This window comes from Fukomys damarensis, unplaced genomic scaffold, assembly GCF_012274545.1.
Source record: "Fukomys damarensis isolate Sample0158 unplaced genomic scaffold, DMR_v1.0_HiC HiC_scaffold_2, whole genome shotgun sequence".
Classification (NCBI taxonomy): domain Eukaryota; kingdom Metazoa; phylum Chordata; class Mammalia; order Rodentia; family Bathyergidae; genus Fukomys; species Fukomys damarensis.
Window position 1 is genome coordinate 31,614,261 of NW_022900914.1, and position 24,484 is coordinate 31,638,744.

The 24,484-nt window shown below is 37.8% G+C and overlaps 1 protein-coding gene across 7 annotated transcripts in view; it reads right to left on the minus strand.

Moving 5' to 3' along the window:
* The window catches only part of Asb3 (ankyrin repeat and SOCS box containing 3), a 107,155-nt gene that overhangs the window by 1,682 nt on the left and 80,989 nt on the right, over window positions 1-24,484 (minus strand). The window contains exon 10 of one of the 7 annotated variants that reach the window (XM_010615831.3): window positions 383-429. The exons of 4 other annotated variants lie outside the window; for them this stretch is intronic. In XM_010615831.3, the coding sequence (XP_010614133.1) occupies window positions 383-429 (47 nt within the window). Of the gene's footprint in view, window positions 1-382; window positions 430-2,938; window positions 3,082-21,069; window positions 21,238-24,484 lie in introns of those variants that run through there. 2 more of the 7 variants (XM_010615830.3, XM_010615829.3) reach the window with 2 other exon arrangements.

Here is a 24,484-nt window from a genome sequence, read left to right on the forward strand (position 1 = left end):
AAAAAAAAAAAAAAAAAAAGCATGTAACAAAATCATTAACTAGTTCAGATAAATGTCCTCCCCCACCTTCATCTTCACCCCAGGAATGTAAATGATCAGTGCTATGTTGCTTAGATTTACTTTCAAAGAGGGTTGTGTGGACCAGGACAGCTACATAAACCTTACTCATTTTTTTTCTACCTGGCTCCTCTCTTTCCAGTTGTTGAATACACATTCAAGTTGAGCTTCCAGAGCCACAAGATGTAAACGTTCAGATTCCATAGATTGAACAATGTATGTTGATACTTAAGGAATAAGTAAACTTTTTAAATGCTGGACACATACAACAGCAAGTGCTACATTGCTCTTAGTCCACTTCACTGCAAGTGGTTTTCAGACCTACCGTATCAACTGAATGGATATACAGCTTCCAAGTTTTCCTCTTTTTATCTGTGACACAAAATGAAGTTCCAACATTGGCACAGAGAAAAAGGGAGCATTTATAGAGTACTTTCTAGCATATGCCCATGCACTTCATATATATTCTCTTTTTATCTTCATTAACCTATGAGGCATACACACACACACAATTTTTATATATGCATTTTTAGGTGGCCCGGGGATTGAACCATGGGCCTCATACATGCTAAGCACATACTCTTATCACTGAACAACACATTCCTAACTCCTGAAATATGGATTATCATACTATTATAGAAAGGAAAAAAACTTTTTTAGTTTAAGTAACTTTCCAAAGGTCACAGAGTCAGGATTCAAAATCAGATCCATTTGACTGCACCACCTCTGTGGGGGGAATGGGTGTTTGCTAAAAGTACAGTATCCAAAAGCTAACTACCAATTAAAGGACAGTCCACATGTACATAATTAAGAGCCACCATGTAATAGCAGTTTCGTTTTCCCAGATGAAAAGTGTTAATTTAAAAACATTATTGTCCTTGAAAGCCAAACTAGAATAGCTAGTGCTTTAAGTGAGGCAAACCTTTTGTTAATGGTACAAGAATCCTTTATAAACCTCTGTGAAATCTAAGAAGGACGCATGGACTAGGATCAGAGTAACAGAGACAAGTTTCACCAAAAGCACAACTGAAGGGCTGGGAATTTAGCTCAATGGTGCCTCGCAAGCTCAAAGGTCCTGAGTTCAATCCCTGGTACCACCAGGGAAAACACAGACAAACACACACACACACACACACACACACACACACACACACACACACCCCTGATATTAGACCAGATGGTCAGATTCTAAGTCTAGAGTTCTTTAAACTCTGGATACTCCATAGAGGCTGAGAAAAACCAATTCTCTAACATCTTCATCACTATCTTCCAAATCATTTAAGTTAACCCACCATCTTAAATTTTAGTTAATTTTTTTAACTCAACTTGTTCAGTGTTTGAGACTTTTCAAACTGTAGTATTTCTAATGCCACATAAGAAAGTAAAACATTTATCTGATTTTGTACATGAAACCTGAGTCTGCAATGGACATTTTCTTAAAAGAGTCACAGATACTCTATTATAATAATATTGCAGCATCTATAGCATATTTATGTATTTACTTCCAAAGTGTTTTCATACCCATGCCTTTTTTAAAAATTTATCCTTTTTGGGCCGGGTATTTGGCTCAGTGGTTCTGCTGCCTGCCTCACAAGCGCAAGGACCCGAGTTCTATCCCCAGTACCAAAAAAAAAAAGACCCTTTTCTGTAGTTACAGGAATCACTGATACAGTTTAGATTGGAAATGTGTGTGAGACAGACCCCAGTCTCTTGCTTTACCTCTGTCACTTCCCACCCATGAGATGAGTGGATTTGTTTCACCACACATTCTTGCCATGGTGTGCTGCCTCCCTCAGGCCCCAAAGCAACAGGGCCAACCACTGCAGATTGGAACCTTCAAAACGGAGAACCAAAATAAACCTTGTCTCTTTACAAGTTGATTATTAGCTTGGGTGTTTATTATAGTAACCGATGACTAAAACACTGCTCCCCCTTGAAAGACAGGAAAAGAGGTGAAGGCAGTACTGGAGACCATTCTCAAATTGTAAATACCATTTTCCAACAGTGTATACATCTGACTATCCTCAACTATCACATATGAGGAAGGGCTTTTTCCTCCTTTGTTTGGAGACAGCCCAGCAGATCCTCCCCATAATAAAGGCTTGTATGGTTCTGGTCTAGTCTGGTCTGGTCTTGGTTTTCGGCTCTTTTTACCTAACATATCTGGTGCCAAGACTCTGGTGGGCAAGCAGTCCATTAAGTGACAATTCCCTGCAGGCTGGGATCAACTGGTTTCAGCCACCTCCTCTGGACCACATCTGGTGAGCCAGGACCTCCTTGGGGCTTTCCACCTTTGCCACTGCTGACAACTCACATCCACACTGGTCACCGAATGCAGGGTAAGTAGGTAGTTAGTTTCCCTGTACTTGGGTCCTCTGACCGTGTCCCTGGGGGATACCCCATAGGCCCAACTCCTCTCTAGGGACTGGCTCAGGGAGTATCAAAAGAGATGATATGTTCCACTCTTTTGCCCTCCTCCTAGGGAACTAACTCCTCCTTAACCGCCCTAACTTGGGCACCCAACAATCCAAACCCCCTCCCTCAATGCCTCTTGGCTGTCTCCTGGCACAATTTCATCCCCTTGATCCATTGAGACCCGACTTCAAGCCAAATTGACTTATTTTTTATTGCAACCAAGTTTGACCTTGGTATAAATCAGATAATAAAACTCAATGGCCCAAAAATGTCACTTTCAATTTTAACATAATGCACAATTTACGCAATTTTTGTCAACACAATGGCAAATAGAAATCCCCTATCTACTACAAGCCTTCTTTCTCGCCTCTCCCTGTCAAACCTGTTCAACCTCTCAGGTACTTCTAGCCCAAACACCGTTCTCCACCCCTCCCCACTCCCACCTTCCATTCAGCTGATCACTCACCACTCATACTTCTCCCACTCTATAACCCAGCCAGCTCTTCTGTCTCCTCGCGCAGCCTCCTCCGCCATCTTATGAACCTTCCTCATCTCTGCCATCTTGTGTTTCTCCACCAAACACCTGCACTCTCCCTGCTCCTCCAGGCCCTGATAAACAGGAGAATGAGTTAACAGCCACTTCTCTGCATGCTCTTCCTTCCCCAGCTTCCTCAGAAGAGGAAAGCAAGACTGCAGAAAAAAAGTAAAATCCTCTCCTGGCCCTGCCTATTTACCTATTGTTTGGCAGGCTACATTACCAAGAAATTCCATCGGTCCCTACTGTTTTCTACATAAATTTTGGAAAATAAAATATAAGGTTCCAAAACAATTCAAAGAAAATGTAATGCTTAAGACTGGAGCTCAAAGACCTAATGTTAGGTTACAGCCCAGCACCGGCTACAGACTTGTTTGCTCCATGGTAAAATCAGCTGCAATGTCCTGCCAGGCACGAAAATCTTTAAAAAAATAAAAAAAACAAATTATAAATTCTGGCTAATTGACAAATGTACCTTTCATCTTCAACTTAATGTTTGATTAGTTTTGGTTTCCAGATGTTTTATTGATGTATTTGAAACATTTCTTTTACATTACAAATTCTTAAATTTTAATTATAGGATTAACTTATCCTCTCTACTTTCTGCTTTCAAATTTCTGACAATAACTATAACAAGATTATGCTACTGTTATAAAGTGCTTTTACTCCTGATTTTAATTACAAGAGATCTCTGTTAATTGATCTGTGAAAGTTTTGACTATTCTTAATTTTAAAAGATACTATAATTCAGTTGGCCAAATATATTTGAGTGCACTCTAGTTTCATAAATTGTCGTTTGTGTCTGTCCAATTGTTTGAAAGTGTTTGTCCAATTATATTTTTTGATCAAAATGACATCAAAGATACAAATAAATTGTTAATTTCTACAATTTACAGGTTAAATAAAAAATAGTCAAGATAATTAAATATAAACTTTTAGGTTTGCACAGACTCCTGTCCGTGAATAAAGAAGCAGCTGCTCAGAAAAATTTATTCTGGTCTTTGTTCACTAATGGGAGCCCCAATAATTTTCATAGCCTTATGGGAAGATATGTTGTTATAAAACATTTACATTGGTTATCATCAAAGGGTTGAGTTCTAAATATGTTATTGTGATACATTTAAATGGTCATCTTCAAAATATATTATTTTCTGTGGAAAAATGAGTTATTAAAAAAGATCCTTTTGGTACCAGGCACACTATAGAACATAAGGTCTCAAAAAATAATTATCATTACTACTTTTCTAGTGTACAAAATATATTCATGTTTTCTGACTATACAGGTCTTCCAACATATTGTTTAGGACAACAAGCTTCTGATCCAGGTATTCACCCTTCTCTTTTGCTCCACCTATTTATGATTACAGGTACATTTGTAGGCCACCTACACTTTTTCCTTAGAAGGCATCCTATCAAAAAGTAATAACTTAAGTAAGAGTTTCCATTTTTTTATATGTTTTTGGGTTTTTTTGTTTTGTTTTTTGTTTTTGGTACCAGGGATCAAACTCGGGTCCTTGCACTTGTGAGGCAGGCGGTGGAACCACTGAGCTAAATAAATCCCTGGTCATTTTTTTGTATGTTTTTACAGGAGAACAAATACATTTAACAATGACTATTTTATACTAAGATACATATCTAAGTTTATGCAAAGATAATGTCATCATAATTATCATGCTAAAATACTGTTATTATGTTTGGCTCCTGATTCAAAGATTTTTCTGTTAATATTTTACAGGAAATCAACTACTAGAACAACCATGACTAATAAAAATAACAGTCCTGTAACTATATTTTAGATTCCAGGGTGCTTGCTACCCAGGATAAAGTTAAGCTCACTGCTCCTACTGTACTACTGATGTCACTGATCTTCTCTTCTGGGTGTTCAAACCACCAAAGGGCAGAGACCAACACTAAAAGGTAACTGGGCTAGGAAGACCACCAATATTTTGGCCCTGCCCTCCAAGGTCATCAAAGATCCAAGGTATGAAGGAGCCTTTCCTACACTTTACATCTTTGGTAAGTCACTCAACCTCCTAAGCAGGTAGGGAGACAGCTGGACACCAGAGGGCAAACACAACATGTGCCACAAGAGCATCACCAAGAGAAAAAAATCTGTCATGCTTTCACTGAAAGCAACTTCGTCAAGCAAGACCTGTGTGACCCATCCTAATGGCTGACGTTAACAGGAGGTGAGAGGCTCTATGCATGGTTCCAAAATAATGCCTAAAGAGACTTTACTGACCTTGACAGCAAGATGGTCATATCGATTAACACAGGTCTCACTTTAATTTGGTCTTAAACACCCAGCAGAAAATAATAACCAAAAGAGACAGTCAATGAAAAAGGCACTAGTGATAGAGACTTTTGAGGCCCACCACTCCACCTCCCTATAAAAGGATAGATCTCCAAGTGGTAAACCAGATAACCCAGTCTCAAAAAGGCTACGTACAATTCCTATTTAATACCACCCTCCATATTGTCCTGTCAAGATCTCAGACTGCTGGATGTGCATGTCCGTTTACTGCCACTCATTCACTCCATTTCCCTTCCCTAGATTTTAACCTGTCTGTCTCAAATACTGGCAATGTATCCATAATTCTGGGACCTTTCACTATAGGTCTCCCATTCCCTACACAAACCACTAAGCTGACATGCACAGGGCAAAATGACATCACTTGCCTTGCTCCCTCCCTCTTTATATCAGAAGAGTGTCCAATCTGCCTGTCCAACGGCCTATACTTCATATGCAATCAAGAGGCATTCCGATGCCTCAGTCTGATGTTTTCTGTTACATATCCTTCCTCAGCCTTCCCATGGCCATTTATACAGAAGCCCAGAAGTCTAAATAAGTTCTCCCACAGAACACAGTCAGAAAAAGGGCAGCTCCCCTTCTAGCCACCTTCTTAATTGGAGGTGGGGTCCTCACTGTGGCATGGCAACAGGGATAGTGGGCATTTCTATATCCACATATTTCTATAAGGCTCTGTCCACAGAGATTTCAGAAGACATGGATAAAATAAGACAGTCCTTAAACACAGTACAAGATCAAATAAATTCTCTAGCAGTAATCATGTTACAAAATAGAAGGGCCCTTGACATGATGACAGTGACCCAAGGGGGAACATGCCAGGTGCTAGGTGAAGAACGCTTTTATTTTGTTAAGCAGTCAGGGATTGTTAAAGCAAAGGTTAAGGAATTACAGCAGCACATCAAAGAGCAAAAAAGATGATGGAATAATTGAAGAATAGAACAGAGCTATTCCTGGCTTCCCCAGATTATGCCTTGGCTACTTCCCTTGTTTGGCCCACTGGATTATATATTCCTTTTAATCGTGATAGGGCCCTGTCAGTTTTGCTGTTTTCAAAATTTTCTTGCAGGAATACATGAGGGCATTTACCAATCAGACAGTCATGGAACTCATCATGGTGGGGTATCAGCCACTGGCAGAAGGAAGAAGCCCCCACCTACCACTGCCCCACCAGATCCAGGTTTAGCCCCAACCTTCGCCCCTTTGTCAGCTTGAAGCAGCTCCAGAAGAAGAGACCTTCACCCAACAACCATAAAACAAAAAGCCTGGAATCTTAGATTTCCCTTGTCTTAAGATGGCTGTTACATGAAATAGCCTCCATGTCAAAATATGGCTTCTGTCAACAAAGGACAGGCTTCTTCTTCTCATCACTCAAGTCCATCCCAGCTCAGGTTAACCCCACCCAGCTCCTATAAAAGAAGCTCCCTGTTCTGCCATGTTGCTTTTTCCTCCTTTATCTGGAGACAACCCAGCAGATCCTCTCCCTAATAAAGGCTTGTTGTGATTCTAGTCTGGAAAAAAAAAAAAATGAGGAAACCCTCTTACCCAGACTGATCAGGACCAGAATTGGTTAGGCAATGGAAAGTAGGTGCCAAACCATACATACATACATTCTAATTTAAAACATATACATAATCACATCCATAAGGTATCATCCAAGGTTTTACAGTTTTACTACTTTAATTTACAACATGGATTTAAAGATAATACGATGCAAGGTGAGTCCATAATCCCTCTATATTTTTACAACATTTTTCATATCTTCCAGTTGTTTTGCCCAAATCTTTTTCAATCTCTACTTCTGCTCAATGCTCATCTCTCTCAAATCTTTTTGAGGCATAAACTTTACACCAGGTGCTATAGTGTGTGCCTGGAGGCCCACATGAGTCCAGGAGTTCAAAGCCAGCCTGGGCAACAGAGAGACCCCATTTCAACAACAAAAACAAAAGAACACTTTCAACTTTCTCCCAATAATAACAATGATTCTCCCTTTACACTCATAGTACATTGACATATACAGATTGAAATTAAATTATTTCATTAATAATAATATGCACAAATGTCAAAAAAGTTTCAGAAATAAATGCTAGTAAGCCCAGACTCATCGAATCTGATAAAGACAAAAGCATTCTAGATTAGCTGACCAGCTGCAAACATGGAGGACATCCTGAGTACAGTCAGGTGGCCCCTGAAAAGAAATCCCAAGACTGGTGAATCCAGTATATGGATTAAAGTAAAGATGGTTAAGGGAATGTCTAGTTATATTCAGTGTTTAATATATGTTAAATCAAGTCTCTTCCTATGGCACATTGTTGTTAACGTCAGTATTTATTACACACCCAGAAGGAAGATAAAAGAATGGCTGCTCACTCAGTGATAAGGGGTCCTTAAAGCTGCCCCAATTCCTGGTATGACAGATTGCAATGACTTCATACTCCCCTGAAAGCCTGGAGCTGAGTTCTTCTCTACCCCAAATCTTCCTGCTATGCCGACAAGCCTTATCTGACTACACATGTACCCGGCCTTCACAGTTTCATAAGCTATTTTTTTCAATGTATGGAAGCTTGACCATTTGTGATCAAGTATACGTTCTATACGCACCCCATTAGACCAGTACACATTTGTTACAGGAAGCTTAAATGACCTGTAACTTGTGACTGCCTATCAACAACATAGCTGTTGCTAACTAAACCCAAATGATCTGACTCCAACCCTAGGGTTACTGAAGCTGTGAAAACCCAAAATAATTCTTTAACATCTTCTAAACCAATGAAACTATTTTACGTTTCAGAAGATTTTCCATTTAATTTTCTTAAAAGGTACAGATACCTCAGGTATTGATTCAAATTTAAATGACACTATTTTTGTTTTCATCCTGAGAGCACCATATGACCTAAAGAAAAATTAGGGTAAAAACTGTATTCAATAGTTTTCTTCTATTTTTAATATTATTTTTATTAGGACATATCTGTGATATTTCTATTTGTTTTTGGACATATATGTGTGTGTGTGTGTGTGTGTGTGTGTGTGTGTGTGTGTGTATATATATTGTATCTTGATCATTTTCAATTCCCTTGCCTCTGACACCTTTCCCCATTCCCATCTCCAAAAAAAATCTGCCTTCTTGTTTCCTACCATCTCTTTATTTTATTCTTAAATTTATGTTTTGGGTTTCTTGTACAGAAAAATCATATAGTATTTAACTTTCTGTGTCTGGCTTATTTATCTTAATATGATGAGCTCAAGATCCATCATTTTCTGAAAATGACATGAAGTCATTCTTTACAACTGAATAAAATACCATATATCACATTTTCATTATCCATCTGTAGATGTGGACATAGGCTGTTTCTAGAGCTTAGCTATTGTGAATTGCATTGCTATAAACATGGGTATGAATAATAAATATCCCTACCGTATGAAGTCTTTTTAACTCTTTCAGAAATATAACCAATATAGCTAGGTCAAGTAGGATTTCTACTTTTAGTTTTTTGAAGATACTCTATTCCTATTTCCATAGCAGTTACACTAGTTTACCTTACCACCAACAACATAGAAGAGTTCCTTCTCCATGTACTCAATAGCATTTGCTGTATTTTGTGTTCTTGATGAGAGCCACTCTGGAGTAAGATAGAATCTAAGGTATTCTGATTTACATTTCCCTATGGCTAAAGATGCTACATTATGGGCCATTTTCATTTATTTGGAAAAGTGTCTATTCCGTTCATTTGCCCATTTTTTTAATTGGGTCATTTTTTTATGGGGTTTAATTTTCTCTTTAGTTCTATATTCTAAATATTAGTCCTCTGTCATTAAAGTAGCTAGCAAATTTTTTTCCATTCCATTGTTTTTCCACTGTTACTTTCTTGATTGTACAGGAAGTTTTATAATTTATTTCCATTTTTTGATTCTCTGGAATTATTTCTTGTACTCCTGGAGTTCTGTATATGAAATCCTTGACTATGTCTGAATTCAAGTGTTTCCCAATGTTAACTCCTAGCAGTTTTAGCATTTCTGTTGCTATGCCTGTCTGATCTATTTTGATTTGTTTAGTACAGGAAATAGGGGTCTAGTTTCATTCTTTTGCATGTAAATAATCAATTTTCCCAGTAGTATTTGTTAAAGAAATTTTATTTTCTCTAGCTTTTGTGGCCCCTATGTCAAAGATCAGAAAATTGATGGTGCTTTGGATTGCTTGTTTCCTCTATTCTGTTCCACTAATTTATATGTCCATTGTTATGCCAGTACCATGCTGTTTTTGTTACTATTGCTTTGTATTATTTACCTGAAATCCAGGATTATAATGCCTCCAACTTTTGTTATCTCTGCTCAGGATTTCTTTGACTATTTTAGGTATCTTCTGATTCCACAGAAACTTGGATTTTTTTTCTACTTGTGAATAATATTGTTGTTTTAAAAGCAATTGCATTATACACACTTTTGAAAATATGGCCACTTAAATGATACTGATTCTGCCTATCCACGAACGGGATGTCTTTCCACTTTTTAACACCTTCAATCTCTTTCTTCAAAGTACAATTTTCATTGTAAAGGTCCTACCTGGTTAGGTTGATACCTACATATTAAACTTTTCTAAATCATTGGGATTGAGACTTTTCCTGATTTCTTTCTCAGTGGGTTCATTACTAGTGCAAAAAAATTATTTCTGTGTGTTGATTTTATATTCTGAATTTTAAAATTAGCTCTATGAATCATATGGTAAAGTTTTTGGGTCTTCTTCTATTTAAAGGACTGTGTCATCTGCAAATAAGAGTAATATAACTTCTTTCCTTCCTATACATATCCCTTTTATTTCCTCTGCTTGCCTGATTATTCTGGCTAAAGTTTCAAGTACTATCCTGAAGAGGCTAACATTTTAAGTACTAAACTGAAAAGGAGTGATGAGTGAACACCCCTGTCTCCTTTCTGACTTTAGAGGGAATGCTTTCAGTTTTTCCCCCACTTAAAATAATTTCAGCTGTGGGTTTGTCATAAATGACTTTTATCAGTTTGAGCTAAAGAGTCTTTCTGTCCCTATTTTTATCAAACCATTTATCATGAATGGATACTGGACTTTTCAAGGGCTTTTTCTCTATCTTCTAAGATGACCATGTGATTTTTATCCTTGACCCTACTTATGTTGTGCATTAGCTTTACTGATTTACATGTTAAAATATCCTTGCTTCCTTAGGGTAAAACTAACTTGGTCATGATATATTATCTTTTTGATGATTTCTTAAATTTTGTTTGCAAGTTTCTTATTGAGGATTTTTACATCTGCATTTGTCAAGGATATTTGCCCATTGTTTGTTGTTGTTGTTGTTGTTGTTGTTGTTGTTGTTGTTTTTCCTGAGTTCTTGTCCAGTTTTGGTATCAAAGTAGTGCAGGCTTAACAGAAATAGTTTGGCAGTGTTACTTCCCTTTCAATTTCACAGAACAGTCTGAAAAGTATTCACATTAGTTTGGTGAAGTAATGACTCAGTGATGACTCAGGTACTGGACCTCTCTTAGTTGGCCGAGTTTTTATTACTGGATCAAATTCACTCACTATTATTGGTCTATTCAGGATTTTTATAACTCCTTTCAATGTTGTTAAGCCGTGTGGCTAAGAATTTACCCGTTTCTTCCAGATTCTATAATTTACTGGAATGTAAATTTTCCAAATAGTTTCTTATAATCCTCTGGGTTTCAGTGGTGTCTGCTGTAATTTTGCCTTTTTTCATTTTTAATTACATTAACATGAATCTTTTCTCTCTTTTGCTAATCTGGACTAAGGGTTTGTCAATCGTACCTTTTTAAAGAAAACTCTGATTCATTAATCCTTTGTATTTTTTTAGTCGCAGTTCATTGATTTTGGCTCTGATCTTTGAATTTTGAATTCGGATTGCTCTCCTTTTTCTAGACTTTGAGATGCATCACTGGGTAATTTATTTGGGGCTGCTCTGTTTTTCTAACCTAGGTACTCACAGCTATGAACTACTTCTTATGTCACTATATCCCACAAATCCTGGTATGTTGTGTTTCCAGTGTCATTTGATTTTATGAATTTTGTAAATTTCTTCCTCAATTTCTTGTGTAATTCTTCGATCATTCAAAAGTGTATTATTCAATCTCCATGTGTTTTTTTAGTTGGGGTTTTTGCTGTTGATTTCTAGTTTCATTCCACTGTGATCTGATAGGATGCAAAAGATTCAATCAATTCTTTTGTATTTAGTGAGACATTTTTTATGACCTAAAATTGGTGTATTTTGGAGACAGTTCCATGGATAACTGGAAGAATCTATTCTGCTAGTGTTGGATAAAACACTCTAGATATCGGCTAAACATTCTGAAGTGTGGTGTAACTCTCATTTGACGATTGGAGAGGTTGACTGACCTTTCTATTTATAAAACAGGGTATTAAAGTCCCCTACTATTATCATATTTGTATCTTTGTTTTTCATTTTGTTTTGTTTTTCAAGACAGAGTTTCACTATGTAGTTCAGACTGGCCTTGAACTTACTGTGTGGTCCAGGCTGGACTCAAACTTGCAGCAATCCTCCTGCCTCAGCCTCCCAAATGCTGGCATTACAGGTGTAGTTTATCTGTCCTTTATTAACAGGTAGTTTTTGGTTTATAAAATCAGGTGCACTGATATCTCATGCACATATATTTGCAACTATTACCTCTTCATGGTGAAGTGTTCCCTTTATCAATATGTATTGATCTTTCTGTCTCTTCCGGTGAGTTTTGATGTGAAGTCCACTTTATCAAAAATTAGCTACTCCTGTTTGTTTTCAGGCTCCAGCTGCATGGAGTTTTCTATACTTTCAGTTTGATGTGTGTTTCTTGTAGGCAACATGTAATTCACTTTTATTTTTGATTTTGGAATTGAGACCATTCACACTGACAGTTATTACTGAAAGATATTTACTGACTCCTATCATGGTATCATTTTTCCAATGCTGATTCCTTTACTTTCCTTTTGTTTACTCTCCTAGTGAGATTTATTCTCTCCTTTGGGCTCTTGGGTAACACTGACCTCACTGTCTCTGTTCAGGATTCCTTTGTGTATTTTCTGCAATACTGGTTTAGTACTCATGAATGAATTTCCTTAGTTTGACTTTGTCATGGAAGACCTTTATTTCTCTCCACCTATATTGAAAGATAATTTCTCGTGATATAATATAGTAATCTGGATTAACATTTTCTTTTAAGGCCTATAATACTCTGCCCCAAACTCTTCTGGCATTTAAGGCTTCTGTTGAGAAATCTGATGTTAATCCGATTGGTTTTCCTTTGTAAGTTATTTGATGTTTTTGCCTAATGACTTTTGGTAGTCCTTGTTCTGAACTTCTGGGACTTTGAGTATGATGTGTTTAGAGAGTGATTCTTTCCTAGTCATATCTATTTGAGGTTCTAAATGCCTCATTTACCTGGGTACCCAACTCCTAACCTGGATTAGGAAATTTTTTCTGTAATTTCAGTGAATAAATTTTGTACTCGATTGGATTCTAACTCTAACTCTTCCTCAATTCTGTTAATCCTAAGGTTTGTTCTTTTATAATTATCTGAGATCTTTTGAATCATCTTTGGATTATCTTGTTGATTTCTAATTACCACTGAGTAAATGATCTACGTCAACTTTGTCCTCAAGTTCTGGAATTCTATCATCTAATTGAGCATGCATATTGACTGCCAAAACATCGAACTGAATTTTTCATTTCCCAGATTTCTGCTTAATTTTCTTATCATCTGATTCTTCACTGAAGTGGTCTCCTGCATCCTGCATTGTCTTCTTTAATTCATTTAGCTGCTTATCTGTTTGTTCTTTAAACTTGATTATTTTAATAAATATTCCATTCACCTGCTTAATCTTAAATTGGAAGATCATTTTAGTAATTCTTTCACTCATCTCCTTATTTGTTTTTTCTTGATCTCTTCAATCGTTTTCAACATTTGTCTTCTGACTTCTTTGGAAGTTCATCCACTTCCAGGTTTAAGAGATGTTTTGGGAGAGTTATGAATTTAGAGAGCATATTGTTTTCTCATAAACATTATGTTTTTGTCTAGAAGGCTGTGGATCTAATGGGATAGAAAGCTCTACCCCTATTGTAGAAATGTCTTCGGTAAGTGGATTCCTCTCTGTGATGTGCCCTTGGCTTTGGGAATGATTGTGTTCCAACACTTACTCAATCTATTTAGAGTACTAGGGTCTGTCCCTAGCACTGCACTGAGGCAAGAGAATAATTACCAGTAATACCAACATTCAAGGAGCCAATCATATACCAACACATAATACCAAACCTTTTAAAACAGCTTTCAACTCTTTCAATAGCCCAGAAATATGAAGGAATAGTAAAAATGAAGTATAGGCTGGGAATCAGGAGAAGGAAGAAAAAAGCAAAAAAGAAAAAAAAAAGTAAGACAGAACATAAAGATGAAAAATAGCTGGGCATGGTGGCACAGGCCTGCATTCTCAGACTTGGGAGGCTGAGGCAGGAGGATCACCACAAGTTCAAGGCCAGCCTGGGCTGCATAGCAAGACACTGCCTAAAAAAGGGGGGGTGGGGGACAGAAATGTAGCTCAAAGGCCACACCTGCCTCGCAAGTAAAAGGTCCTGAGGTTGATCCCTGGTACTAAGGGAAAAAAACAGATGAAAAAATAAGTTTGGTAATATTTAGTTTACAATGGTATGTTACTAAACAGGAAACTAATGCGAATATGTATATACTTACAGAACTAACAGAAACAGGTATGCGCTGATATATAAAAGAACAAATCTAATTATATTCAATTAAATATAGATATAAATATACATGCATACACACGGAAGACTCTCCTGTTCTCTTGGTTAGGGTGAGTATCCCTGAGCAGGCTATCAGTACTGCTGTCTATAGAGCACCATGTACTGGAATATCTAGTGTTCTCAAGGACCATGCAGCGAGATCAAAGCCCTACTCTTTGGTGTCTTAGTCTTGGGAGTCCAGTCCACACCCCTATGAAGGCCCCTGAAGCTCTATGCTCTCACTCAGGCTAGTCGCTGTCCAGATGCCAGATTCTGCACTACCACAGCCTTCATGATGAGCTCTGCCTCTTCTTGCTCTCCAGTCACTAGTGCATTCAGCGCCCAGCTGTGGTGGATTTTTTTCTGTTCTGGGGCAATTTTCCCAATCTTCCGCCAGAATGCATCTCAGCAGCATCCATGGGTCACGAATGTGTTAGTCTTACACCTTACACAGATCTTACATTCTGGATTCTTTCTTTACCCAATTCTCATGCAAGCTAGCAGCCTTGGCTCTCCAGATTTCTCTCTGCCTTGAAGTTTCCACCATGTCCAGTGTGGAGGGATGAGGAGTGGGACTAAAAAGGTCAAGCTAGTGCTATGCACACCCTCTCCCACCAACCCTATCACTGGCCACTTCTGTCTGTATCTCAGTCCTCCAACTCTTTCTCTAGGTCACAGCTGCCTCACCGATGTATGCTACACAAGCCCAAACCTGGACTTTCTGGGTGGCAATGGTAACTTCTAGCCCTGCTGCAGTCCTCCATAGTTCTCTCTGGCTTGTGCTCACAGTGCCCAGTATTGGGGGCAGCCTCCCTTGTGCAAATATCTCTTTGTCCAGACCTTCAGCAGGGATGCCACCAGGATCAGCAGGCATTGTGGCTGTGAATAGCTACGGTGAGCACTGAGCTGGCTACCACCTCCAGGAGGTTTTACCTCTGTGGTACTTTAGGTGTTTTACAAATGGCAGTCTTCACTCCTGGCCTGCAAGCACTCCAAAGGTAAGGCATCAATTTTGGGTCTTATTCTAACTTTACTTATTCTATCTTTTACCTGTTAAGATGTTCAGATTACGTTCCCAGGGGGTCTCTGTTATCTCCCACAGCCAATCACTAATCTGGATGAATACCTTACATAGAGCAAGGATACTGTTTCCACTCTACTGCCAGGACAGAATTTCATCTATTATTACCACAGACAATACTGTGTCCATCAGTAACAATGATTTGCTTTAATATGCCAGTGAATACTTAGGGAATTTTATAAACCTATATGCAATATTCAAAGCACACAAAATTTCTATAGAATTTTTACTGATGCATAGTATTTCCAGATGTGTTATCAGTAAGCTATGAGAAGAGCAAGCTATCCTTAGATTTATTCTATAAAAAGACCACAAGAGCTGTAGGCAAAACATACTTTCAAAGAAACCTATCAAAGTTAGATTTTTTTAAAACTTAGATTTAATTTGTTAAATACTTCTCTATATTCTTAGATTATGGGCATTGATCATATCCTAGACAATGATGTTTGAAACTGTGTTACATTTTTAACTCATTTTTCTGACTCAATCATTTTCTATGCAGTATGTTAAACCCACTTTCTCTATAGATATATTAGCAGACAAGCAACCTTTACCTTTCTATGCCTATATAGAACTGTTCAGTGACAGAACAATCAAAATAGGCTATATTATACAAAATTTTATTAAAATCAAAATAAACTCAATCCTTAATTCAGGCAACATTTACTAAACACAGAACTATATGTACTTCATCCATAACCACTGTATTTTCCACAGCCATCTCTAGACCACCACCTTTGTGCCAGTGTGCAATATCTGCATGGACTATATTTTTTTTTCTTCCAGTAACAGGAATCAAATTCAGGACCTTGCACTTGCCAAGCAAGCGTGGCACCACTGAGCTATATCCCTGACCCGTCTGATTATATTTCTTTGGCTCCTTTGTCAGCTTTCCATACCAAAGGTAATCATATGATTTTTGGGTTTTCTACTAGCATTTATATTTTCATCATTAATATACTGTCTTTCAGATTTTCCCAATTTTTCTTAATTTACTTATATAGTCTGTCTCCCCTGCTCCCACTGATTATAACTAAATCTGAAGAAAAACTACGGGAGAGAGAGGGAGGGAGGTAGAGAAAGAGAGAAGACAGGGAACTCATGGGGAGAAAGGGAGGAAGAAAGCAATTACTTTGAGAACTCTGAAAAATAATTAGTAATAAACAGAATAAGTGGAAAAGGCACCATTTAGTAGAAAGACCTGTGCTGATGAGAAGTCAGACTTGACTAATAGTGTGACCTTAGGCAAATCATTTAAATACTCTGACCTTCAGTCATCCCTCTATAAAATGAGCATGACACCTCCCTATATCCAATGGCTGTTACTGAGGTTCCAGTTAGTACATATTAGCAAAAGCATTTTATAAGCTGTAACATATCACGTAACTCCTAGGCACCATGGAGTCTAGGGATCTTCAAATGTTGTGATTTAACAATCTGTAAAAATTATTTGAGCACTGAACCCCAACATGTATATGTTTACATAAAATATATGTATGCTACTACACGAACATTATTTGCATAAAAATACAACAGAAAATAAAAGAATAAGCCAGAATGGAACAAAATGTTTAAAATAAATTCATTTTTAAAATTAAAAGTATAGAAGCTCCCAAGCATGGCAGCACACTCCTGTAATGCCTGCTACTTGGGAAATTAAAGCAAGCAGATGCTCCTAGGCAACTTAGCAAGAGCCAATCTCAAATAAAATATAAAAGCCTGGGATGTAGCTTAATGGTAGAGTTCTTGCCTAGCAGGAATAAAGCTGCAAGTTCAATCCTCAGTATCACATGCATGCATGCATAAAGAAAGCCCCTTTAATATTTTTGAATATTAATATTTTAATATAAGCAAGGTGAATGACTAATCTCTATTAACCTAATTCTTACTGATGCAACAATTCCAAAGTCTGGTTTAAGGTCCAGTTTATTTTGATACTTGTCTTATAAAGGCTGATGCAGCTGAAAAAATATCTTACAAAAGCACATTCTACTACTCTCATCTACCAATTATGAAGAAGTATTTTATCAAAATTCATCTGGCAGATCTCTATTTTTCTGTATTAGAAAGTTTTACATTTTTACATTTTTATTAAATGAATTCAAAATCTAGGGAAACTATTTCAAAGTGTGTCAATACGAATTTTTCCAGGTGATATACACTGTTTTTGGCAAAAACAATTCATATAACAAGAGAAATATTTCTCAGTGCCTATTTTCAAAATCATCTCCCCACAGCCAAAATGTCTTTCAGAAAGCAGTTACTTTCTCACTCAGTTGAAATGTCATCCTTTAATTTTCACAAAATATACACCAGTTGCCTAGTGCTCATAGCTATTTATCACCAAGAAAAAGAAGGGCAGGATAACTGGAACAGCACATTTTCGTAAAAGAAAAGCACATAGTTCATCTTTACATTCAAGTACTCTTTTATATATTATGTTCCAAGATAATAATTTCTGTATGTATAAAAAATCACAATGGTCACTCTCATCTCATCGTACAGTTCTGTGGAAACTCTAATACATTTTAAAGGTCTTTTTTTAATTATCCATGATATTATTTTGTACAATTCTAGATTCAACACTTTTATATTAACTTCATTTCATATGTGATATTATCTGCATGATGTCACATTCGATTGCCAGCCACTCTAGCATTGGTCATTCTTACACAGCTCTTCCAAAAACACTCCGTCTGCTACCAAAGTAATTACTGTTGTAAATGTTTCTTCTCTGGTATTTCTTTCCCTTAGGGTCTCTCAAAATTTAATTGTCGGGCTGGGGATTTAGCTCAGTGACACCGCGTCTGCCTCACAAGCGCAAGATTCTGAGTTTTATCCCCAGTACTAAAAATTTAAAAAACAGATCCTTGACAAATATCCTAAGATATGTTATAAATATTATAAATCATCTTCCAACTTAATACACCAAAAGTTATACCTGCAAGATTTTTCCTGCTTTTTCTTTAACTGTTTGGCAGTGTTGTCTGTGTTCCTGTCGATAGCATCTGCTAACAAAGAATGGCATTTTATTTTGCCCCCATGTTATTTCAGCCAGTTTTACTGCAGCAAAAACGTGTAGTTCCCCAATGATAAGTGTTTTTGTCTTTTGCTACTGAATTGGAAAATTCAAGAGTGTTCAGAGTGTTTAGTAAATTTTATAATGCACTGAGCATCTAATGACTTAAACTCTGACCAAAATAAATGCAGGGTTTGTCTTCATATTCTGGATGCTTAGAATGTCTTGCTGATGATGTATTAAAGGCAAGGCTTATTGTTAACATTAGTAGAAGTGAGACTGTATTTTAAATACTTCTTTTGACAATTCTGATTTCTTATAAGCTCTATGTGGTAAGTCACATTTTTTTAGCTTTTTATTTTATTATTTTCACTGTACATATTTAAGGTGCAGAATGTATTCTGATATACTTATTTTCTTGTAGATACACACAGCGAAATTAATGTATTCACTATCTCACAGTTACCTTTTGTGTGTGTGTGTGTGTGTGTGTGTGTGCGTGTGAGAGAGAGAGAGAGAGAGAGATAAGAGTACGTAAAATCTATTCTCCCTGCAAATCACCAGTATGAAATACAACATTATTGATTGCAGTCCTCATGTTACACTGCGGAATGCTAGACTTATGCATCCTACAAAACTGCAACTTTGTACCTTATGATCTATATCCTCCCACTTCTCCATCACCATCTTCCTGCTTCCCAGGTAAACTAACTGTCCAGCATTTTTATCATTTAGTATGGCTGGTAAAGAATAGCAGGGTACAGTTCTACAACTATTTTGTTGGTTCACGTGTGAATGCATTTTTAGTATTATCTACACAAAACATCATTTCTTTGCAGAAATCTTTTAAAGCCACGTAACCAATTTGTGGGAACTGGCTAAGTTAAAGCCGGGTAATGCAGGACCACTATCACACATGAACTACAATAACTAAAATGTGGTTACATGTTCAACCCCATGCATCATACTTTAGGATGCACTGACCTAACCCATATGAATATGTAAGTACAAGCATGGGGCCATATGTGCTAATGGTGGGGGAAGACACAACTGTAAGCTCACTATTAAGAAACAAGACAAAATGCGTTTATTAAATGAGAGAATGAATCAAGGCTTCAGAAAGTAAAATCTTCTCAAAAGTAAAAATCTATTCATTTCCCTCAGTGGTCTAAGGATCTATAACACAGCAACCTGGGGCAACAGGAGAAAAATAAGCTCAATTTTATAAATCACAATTTAACTCTCTCCAAAACCTTTCTATCAAGTCCTCTGGAATCCCCATTCTGCCTTGAACACTGTACAGAACACTATCCCGGTCCTTCTTGTCCCCCTAGAAGCCTGAATCTCCCAAGGAAATTCTCCCTCGACTAACTTTTAACAGAGAATGTTTTCATCTTCTGTGCTTGGTGACACCTCTCACAGACCTCGAGGCAATGATGGCATTCTCAATTCTTCAATGGCACTTCAGACCCATGCTACTCTGTCTTTAAAGCCAGCATACACCACTTCCCATGCGTCCAGCATGTGATCTACCCTCCAACCCGTCTTATCTCCAACCTCACTGAGACTTCAGGTGCCCAGATTTCTTTCCCATCTAGTCTATCAGGTCCCTTCCTTCCTCATTTCTTTTCCCATCCAGACTGGATTCCAAAAGGCCCATCACTTTAATTATTTGCTCTGACAATTCCCAAGACCAATCTAAACATTTCCCTAGTGCAACTTGTGACACGGGGAAACAATGATTATACAATGCGTAAGCCGGTATCACTGCTGGCCTCCACAGGCCGGGCTTGCTCAGCAAATCCTTCACTTGGTTCCCAGTTAGTTCCCACTGCAACTATCCCAAATCATCACGTCTCCCATCCAGCTCTCACTTTCATCTCCTCTTAACAAAACTTTACCTCCAGAGTCAACACAGAAGGTTTTCTAGGCTTTCTTTTCTGATTATTCAATTTCTAAACTATAAGTTTATCTCTGACTATCCTATGTTCAAATCTCTTCACCATTGCAAAGAAACAGGACTATAGAAAACTAATTCCATCTTCAGCAGCCTATATGAAATCTCATTACAAAATTATACTCTCCACCACTGAATCCTTACCATAAAATTTTAATAAACCTACATCTCTTTAATTTATAAAATGTAAATATTCAAGCATTTCCCCACCTTAAAAAAGAAAATTCTGCCATGACCCTGTATCCTTTCCTTTTGACCAAAGCACTAAAGAACGATATTCATTTATTTCCTCATTCACAGATTTTTAAATTGGTGTCTGACATACAACTAACAGGTAATTAAGGAATCCATTCATTACGGAAGTAATAAATATAAACAACTACATTTGTAAGAGCTTAACTATGAAAATACTTCTGTGACAGCCTAATATTTCTGCCTGTGCTCTACAGTTGGAATTACAATTATAGAAAGAATGGCTAGTTTGCAAATGAACAGGACACCAAGACCTAAAATTTCTTTCCAAGAAACTTTTCTATCTTCAATTTAGGCCACTCTCCCTAATCACATCAAGTTTATCATTATTATTTTAATACCCCTGATAAATATCTAACTCATGAATTAAAGAGATTATTAGCATTTAAGTGAGATGAACAGTTTAGAAGTCTTCCAAAATAATTCTTATGCTTTTCACCAATTACAAGAAAGATTATTCCTTTAAAAATATATTGCCACCATGTATGCCTATAATCCCAGCTACTTAGGAGGCAGAGGTAGGAGCTCTGCAAGTTCAAGGTCAGCATGGGCAATTTAGCAAGACCTTGTCTCAAAATAAAACTTCCAAAAAAGGATATGGATGTAGTCCAATGATAGTGAACTTGTCTAGCATGTGAGGCCCAGGCTCAATCCCAGTACTGCTTTCAGGGGTGGGGGTTGTCAATGAAAGCAATTAGGCAGAAGCTGAATTTCCACCACGCAATCTTCAAAAGCCTTTGGATTGAACTAGTATGTTGTGGGCAGTCTTCCTGTCTTCCTGTTAGTTTTCAGAAAACACCTCATGAACTCAGGCTGAGAGGCTATTTTATGATCAGATGCAGACACTATAAAAAAAAAAAATGCTTCTTTTTTAAGAGGTATGCTAGGAAAAAGCAGCAAATACAAGCCAAAAAGGAGAAAGAGGAGGAGGATATGGAGGAGGAAGAAAATGCAATTTAGTATGAGGGTGTTAGGTGCTAGGAAATCTCGTGAGGCTCTTACCATTGTAAATATGCCAAGGAGGAAAGAAATAGAAGAGTGTCAGGATATATATGCAGGTGGAGGAGATGACTAAGAGCTGAATTGCTAGAAATGAGTCAACAGATTAAAAGGGGCAGTCAGAGGGCATTAAAGTAATGGAGAAAACACAAGCAAATCTATGAAGTATACTATTGGGGAAAGCAAGTATTAATACATAGTAGTCACGGTGGGATGAGAAAGGCTTGCAGGGGCAAACCTTTACATTCTTTGCTAGTCTTTGCTTTTAGTCTGAGAGAAATTAGGAAGGTATAACAGTTTCAAGGCATACAGTGTATTGAAACTCATGGGATTTTGTGGGGTGGGGGTTGAGGGGTTCTGGAAATTGAACCCAGGGCCTCAAGCATGCTAGGCAAGCACTATAATGCTAAGCCACATTCCCATCCCTTTTTATTTTATTTTGAGACAGAGTCTCACTGAGCCTCCTAGGCTGGCCTCAAACTTGTGATCTTGCCTCAGCCCTCAAGTAGCTGGGATTACAGTTGCGCTCCACCATGCCCAGGTAAAACACATGTTGTATTTGACAGTGATCTTGATGCTGGACACACAGGAGAGTATTAAAGTTGAGTATGCCAGAAATGATATTGGCAAAAACAAGGCAGAAGCAGAAAGGACAGAGTAAGAATGGCTTTGGGAACGAACAGAAAGACCTCCTCATTTACAACTAAAATAGCCGACAGATCACTTTTAAAGTAAGCAGCTAATTTCCCCATCCTGGCTCCCCCAAAAAATGAAGGCCATAGAAGACAGTATTTTCATACTTTAATTTTATGTTTTGGCCTTTAACATATTCTAATCTCCTAACATTCCCTGTTACAATTTTGTGACCACTAAGAAGCAATTCCGTAAGAACACAGATGGTACAGAAAGACCCCCTTACAAACAGATGAGAATTAAGGCTACTGCCTCTTTTGGTATCTGCATCTACTGATCTGTCCCCTCAAACTGAGTTTGTTTGGCACCAACTATAGATCTTTATTCAAAAAATATGAACCATGTTACAAAGAATTCTGCTCCTCAATGCAGATTACACATTTAACTTGCTGAAAAGGCACTAGCTGACATTTCATATCATCTAGTCGCAACATAGTGGATCCTACAAGTCTGCCATCACCACTCCATACTCTGGGGCAGAAACAACCTGCTCAGTGGAGACTTCATTGACGATCCCTGGCCTGGTCCTGATAAGAAACCATCAGATGGAAACTCCCCACAAAAGGGCTATGGGAGGTAGAAAAGGCAAGAGGGACTCAGCCCCAGGTCTTGGGCTACCTTTAAAAAGACCCTTTTAAAGATTCTGTTCCCCTTCCCTTTCTGCAATGTCACAGAAGCAGCCTCTTGAAGTGCAGCTCTCTATAGCTTCTTTTCATCACCTTGAGAACCAAAAAAAAAAAAATCTGGGTAAAGTGACTTTACTCTCATGAATGGGCCAGTGCTTCCACTTCCAGTCATTTTAATGTTTAAGGTCCTAAAACAGCAACTCAGGCGTACACTGAGGGATCCGAGAGCCTCTCAAATGTCGGGCCCACCAATGCCAGCCCTGCCACAGGCAGCACTTCCTACCTGCAGAGTCATGACAAGCATAGATCACAATATTCCAACCCTCCTGTGCAGAAGAAGTGATGGGGGTTCTGAAAACCGGAGTGCAGAAGAACAAGGTAGATCAGTGAGACAGAATATGTATGAGAAAGGACAGCACTACAACAAACAGCCTAGAGAAGACAGCAAAAGAGAATACGAAAAATTAAGGAGATGAAAACCAAGTGACTATCTCACTGTGAGTATCGCTGCAACTCTTTTACGCAACACAAACACTAAATCCTAAACCCTGAAATGGCAAAGAAAAACACAGTTGATCTGCCAACTGTTCAGGGCAGGTGAAACAGATGTCAGCTTACCACCTCTATTATCATCTGGTCATTGAAGGAGAAAACGGGTTAAAAAAATTCCAGCAACAAGAAATGAGAAGACTGAGGCTGAAGACCTTAAGTGCTCACTTTCTGCTTATTGACCAGATAATTAACACTATATTATCTATGCAGTGCACAGTTATCATTATTTTACCTAAAGACCTCTAATTTTGGTAATGACAAAATGTGAAGTATTTGGGGTTTTTAAAGCCCGGTTTTTCTCAGTACAGTGTTTTTTTGTTTTTGTTTTTGTTTTTTTGTACCAGGGATAGAACTTGGGACCTTGTACTTACAAGGCAGGCAGCAGCAGCACTGAGCTAAATCCCCGGCCCTCTCAGTACACTTTTAAGTCTTAAATTTGTTTCTCTTATCTAGCCAATGCGAATTTTAAAAATTTCATTTTCATTTTTAATAGACGTCTACAACTTGATTTTTTGAGACGAGGTCTTTCTAGGTTGTCCCAGGGGGCCTTGAACTCAAGGGCTCAAGCGATCCTCCCATCTGACTCCTAATTAGCTGGGACAACAGGTGTAATCCACCATGCCAGGTCAAACAACTTGAAGTCCCCCTTCTGTCTCTCTTAGACAGAAGCTTTCTTTCCCTCAAATTTTTCCTACTCTTAACAACAACAAAAAAAATGGCTGCTATCAAGAAATTAACCAGTAACAAATGCTGATAACATAATGAAAAAGGAACCCTTGTCCACTATTGGTGAGAGTATAGACTGGTGCAACCACTATGGAAATCAGAGTGGAGACTCCTCAAAAACCTAAATTAGAGGTTCTATTTGATTCAGGTATTCCCCTCCTAGGTATCTTCCCAAAAGAGTTAAAAGTATCATACCACAGTGATATATGTACACCCATGTTTATAGCAGCACAATTTATAATAGCTAAATCTTAGCAACAGCCCATATGCCCATCAACAGATAAATGAAAAGAAAATGTGGTAATTGTATATGACGGAGTACTACTCTGCCATAAAAAAGGATGAGTTTGAGTCACTTGTAGGAAAATGGATCACCTCAAGACCATAATCTTAAGTGAAATAAATTGGACATACAAGTTTAAGTATCATTGTTTCTCCTGTATGAGAAACCCAAAGGGTAACCAAGGAGCATAACAGAGGGTAGATATTGTGAAGC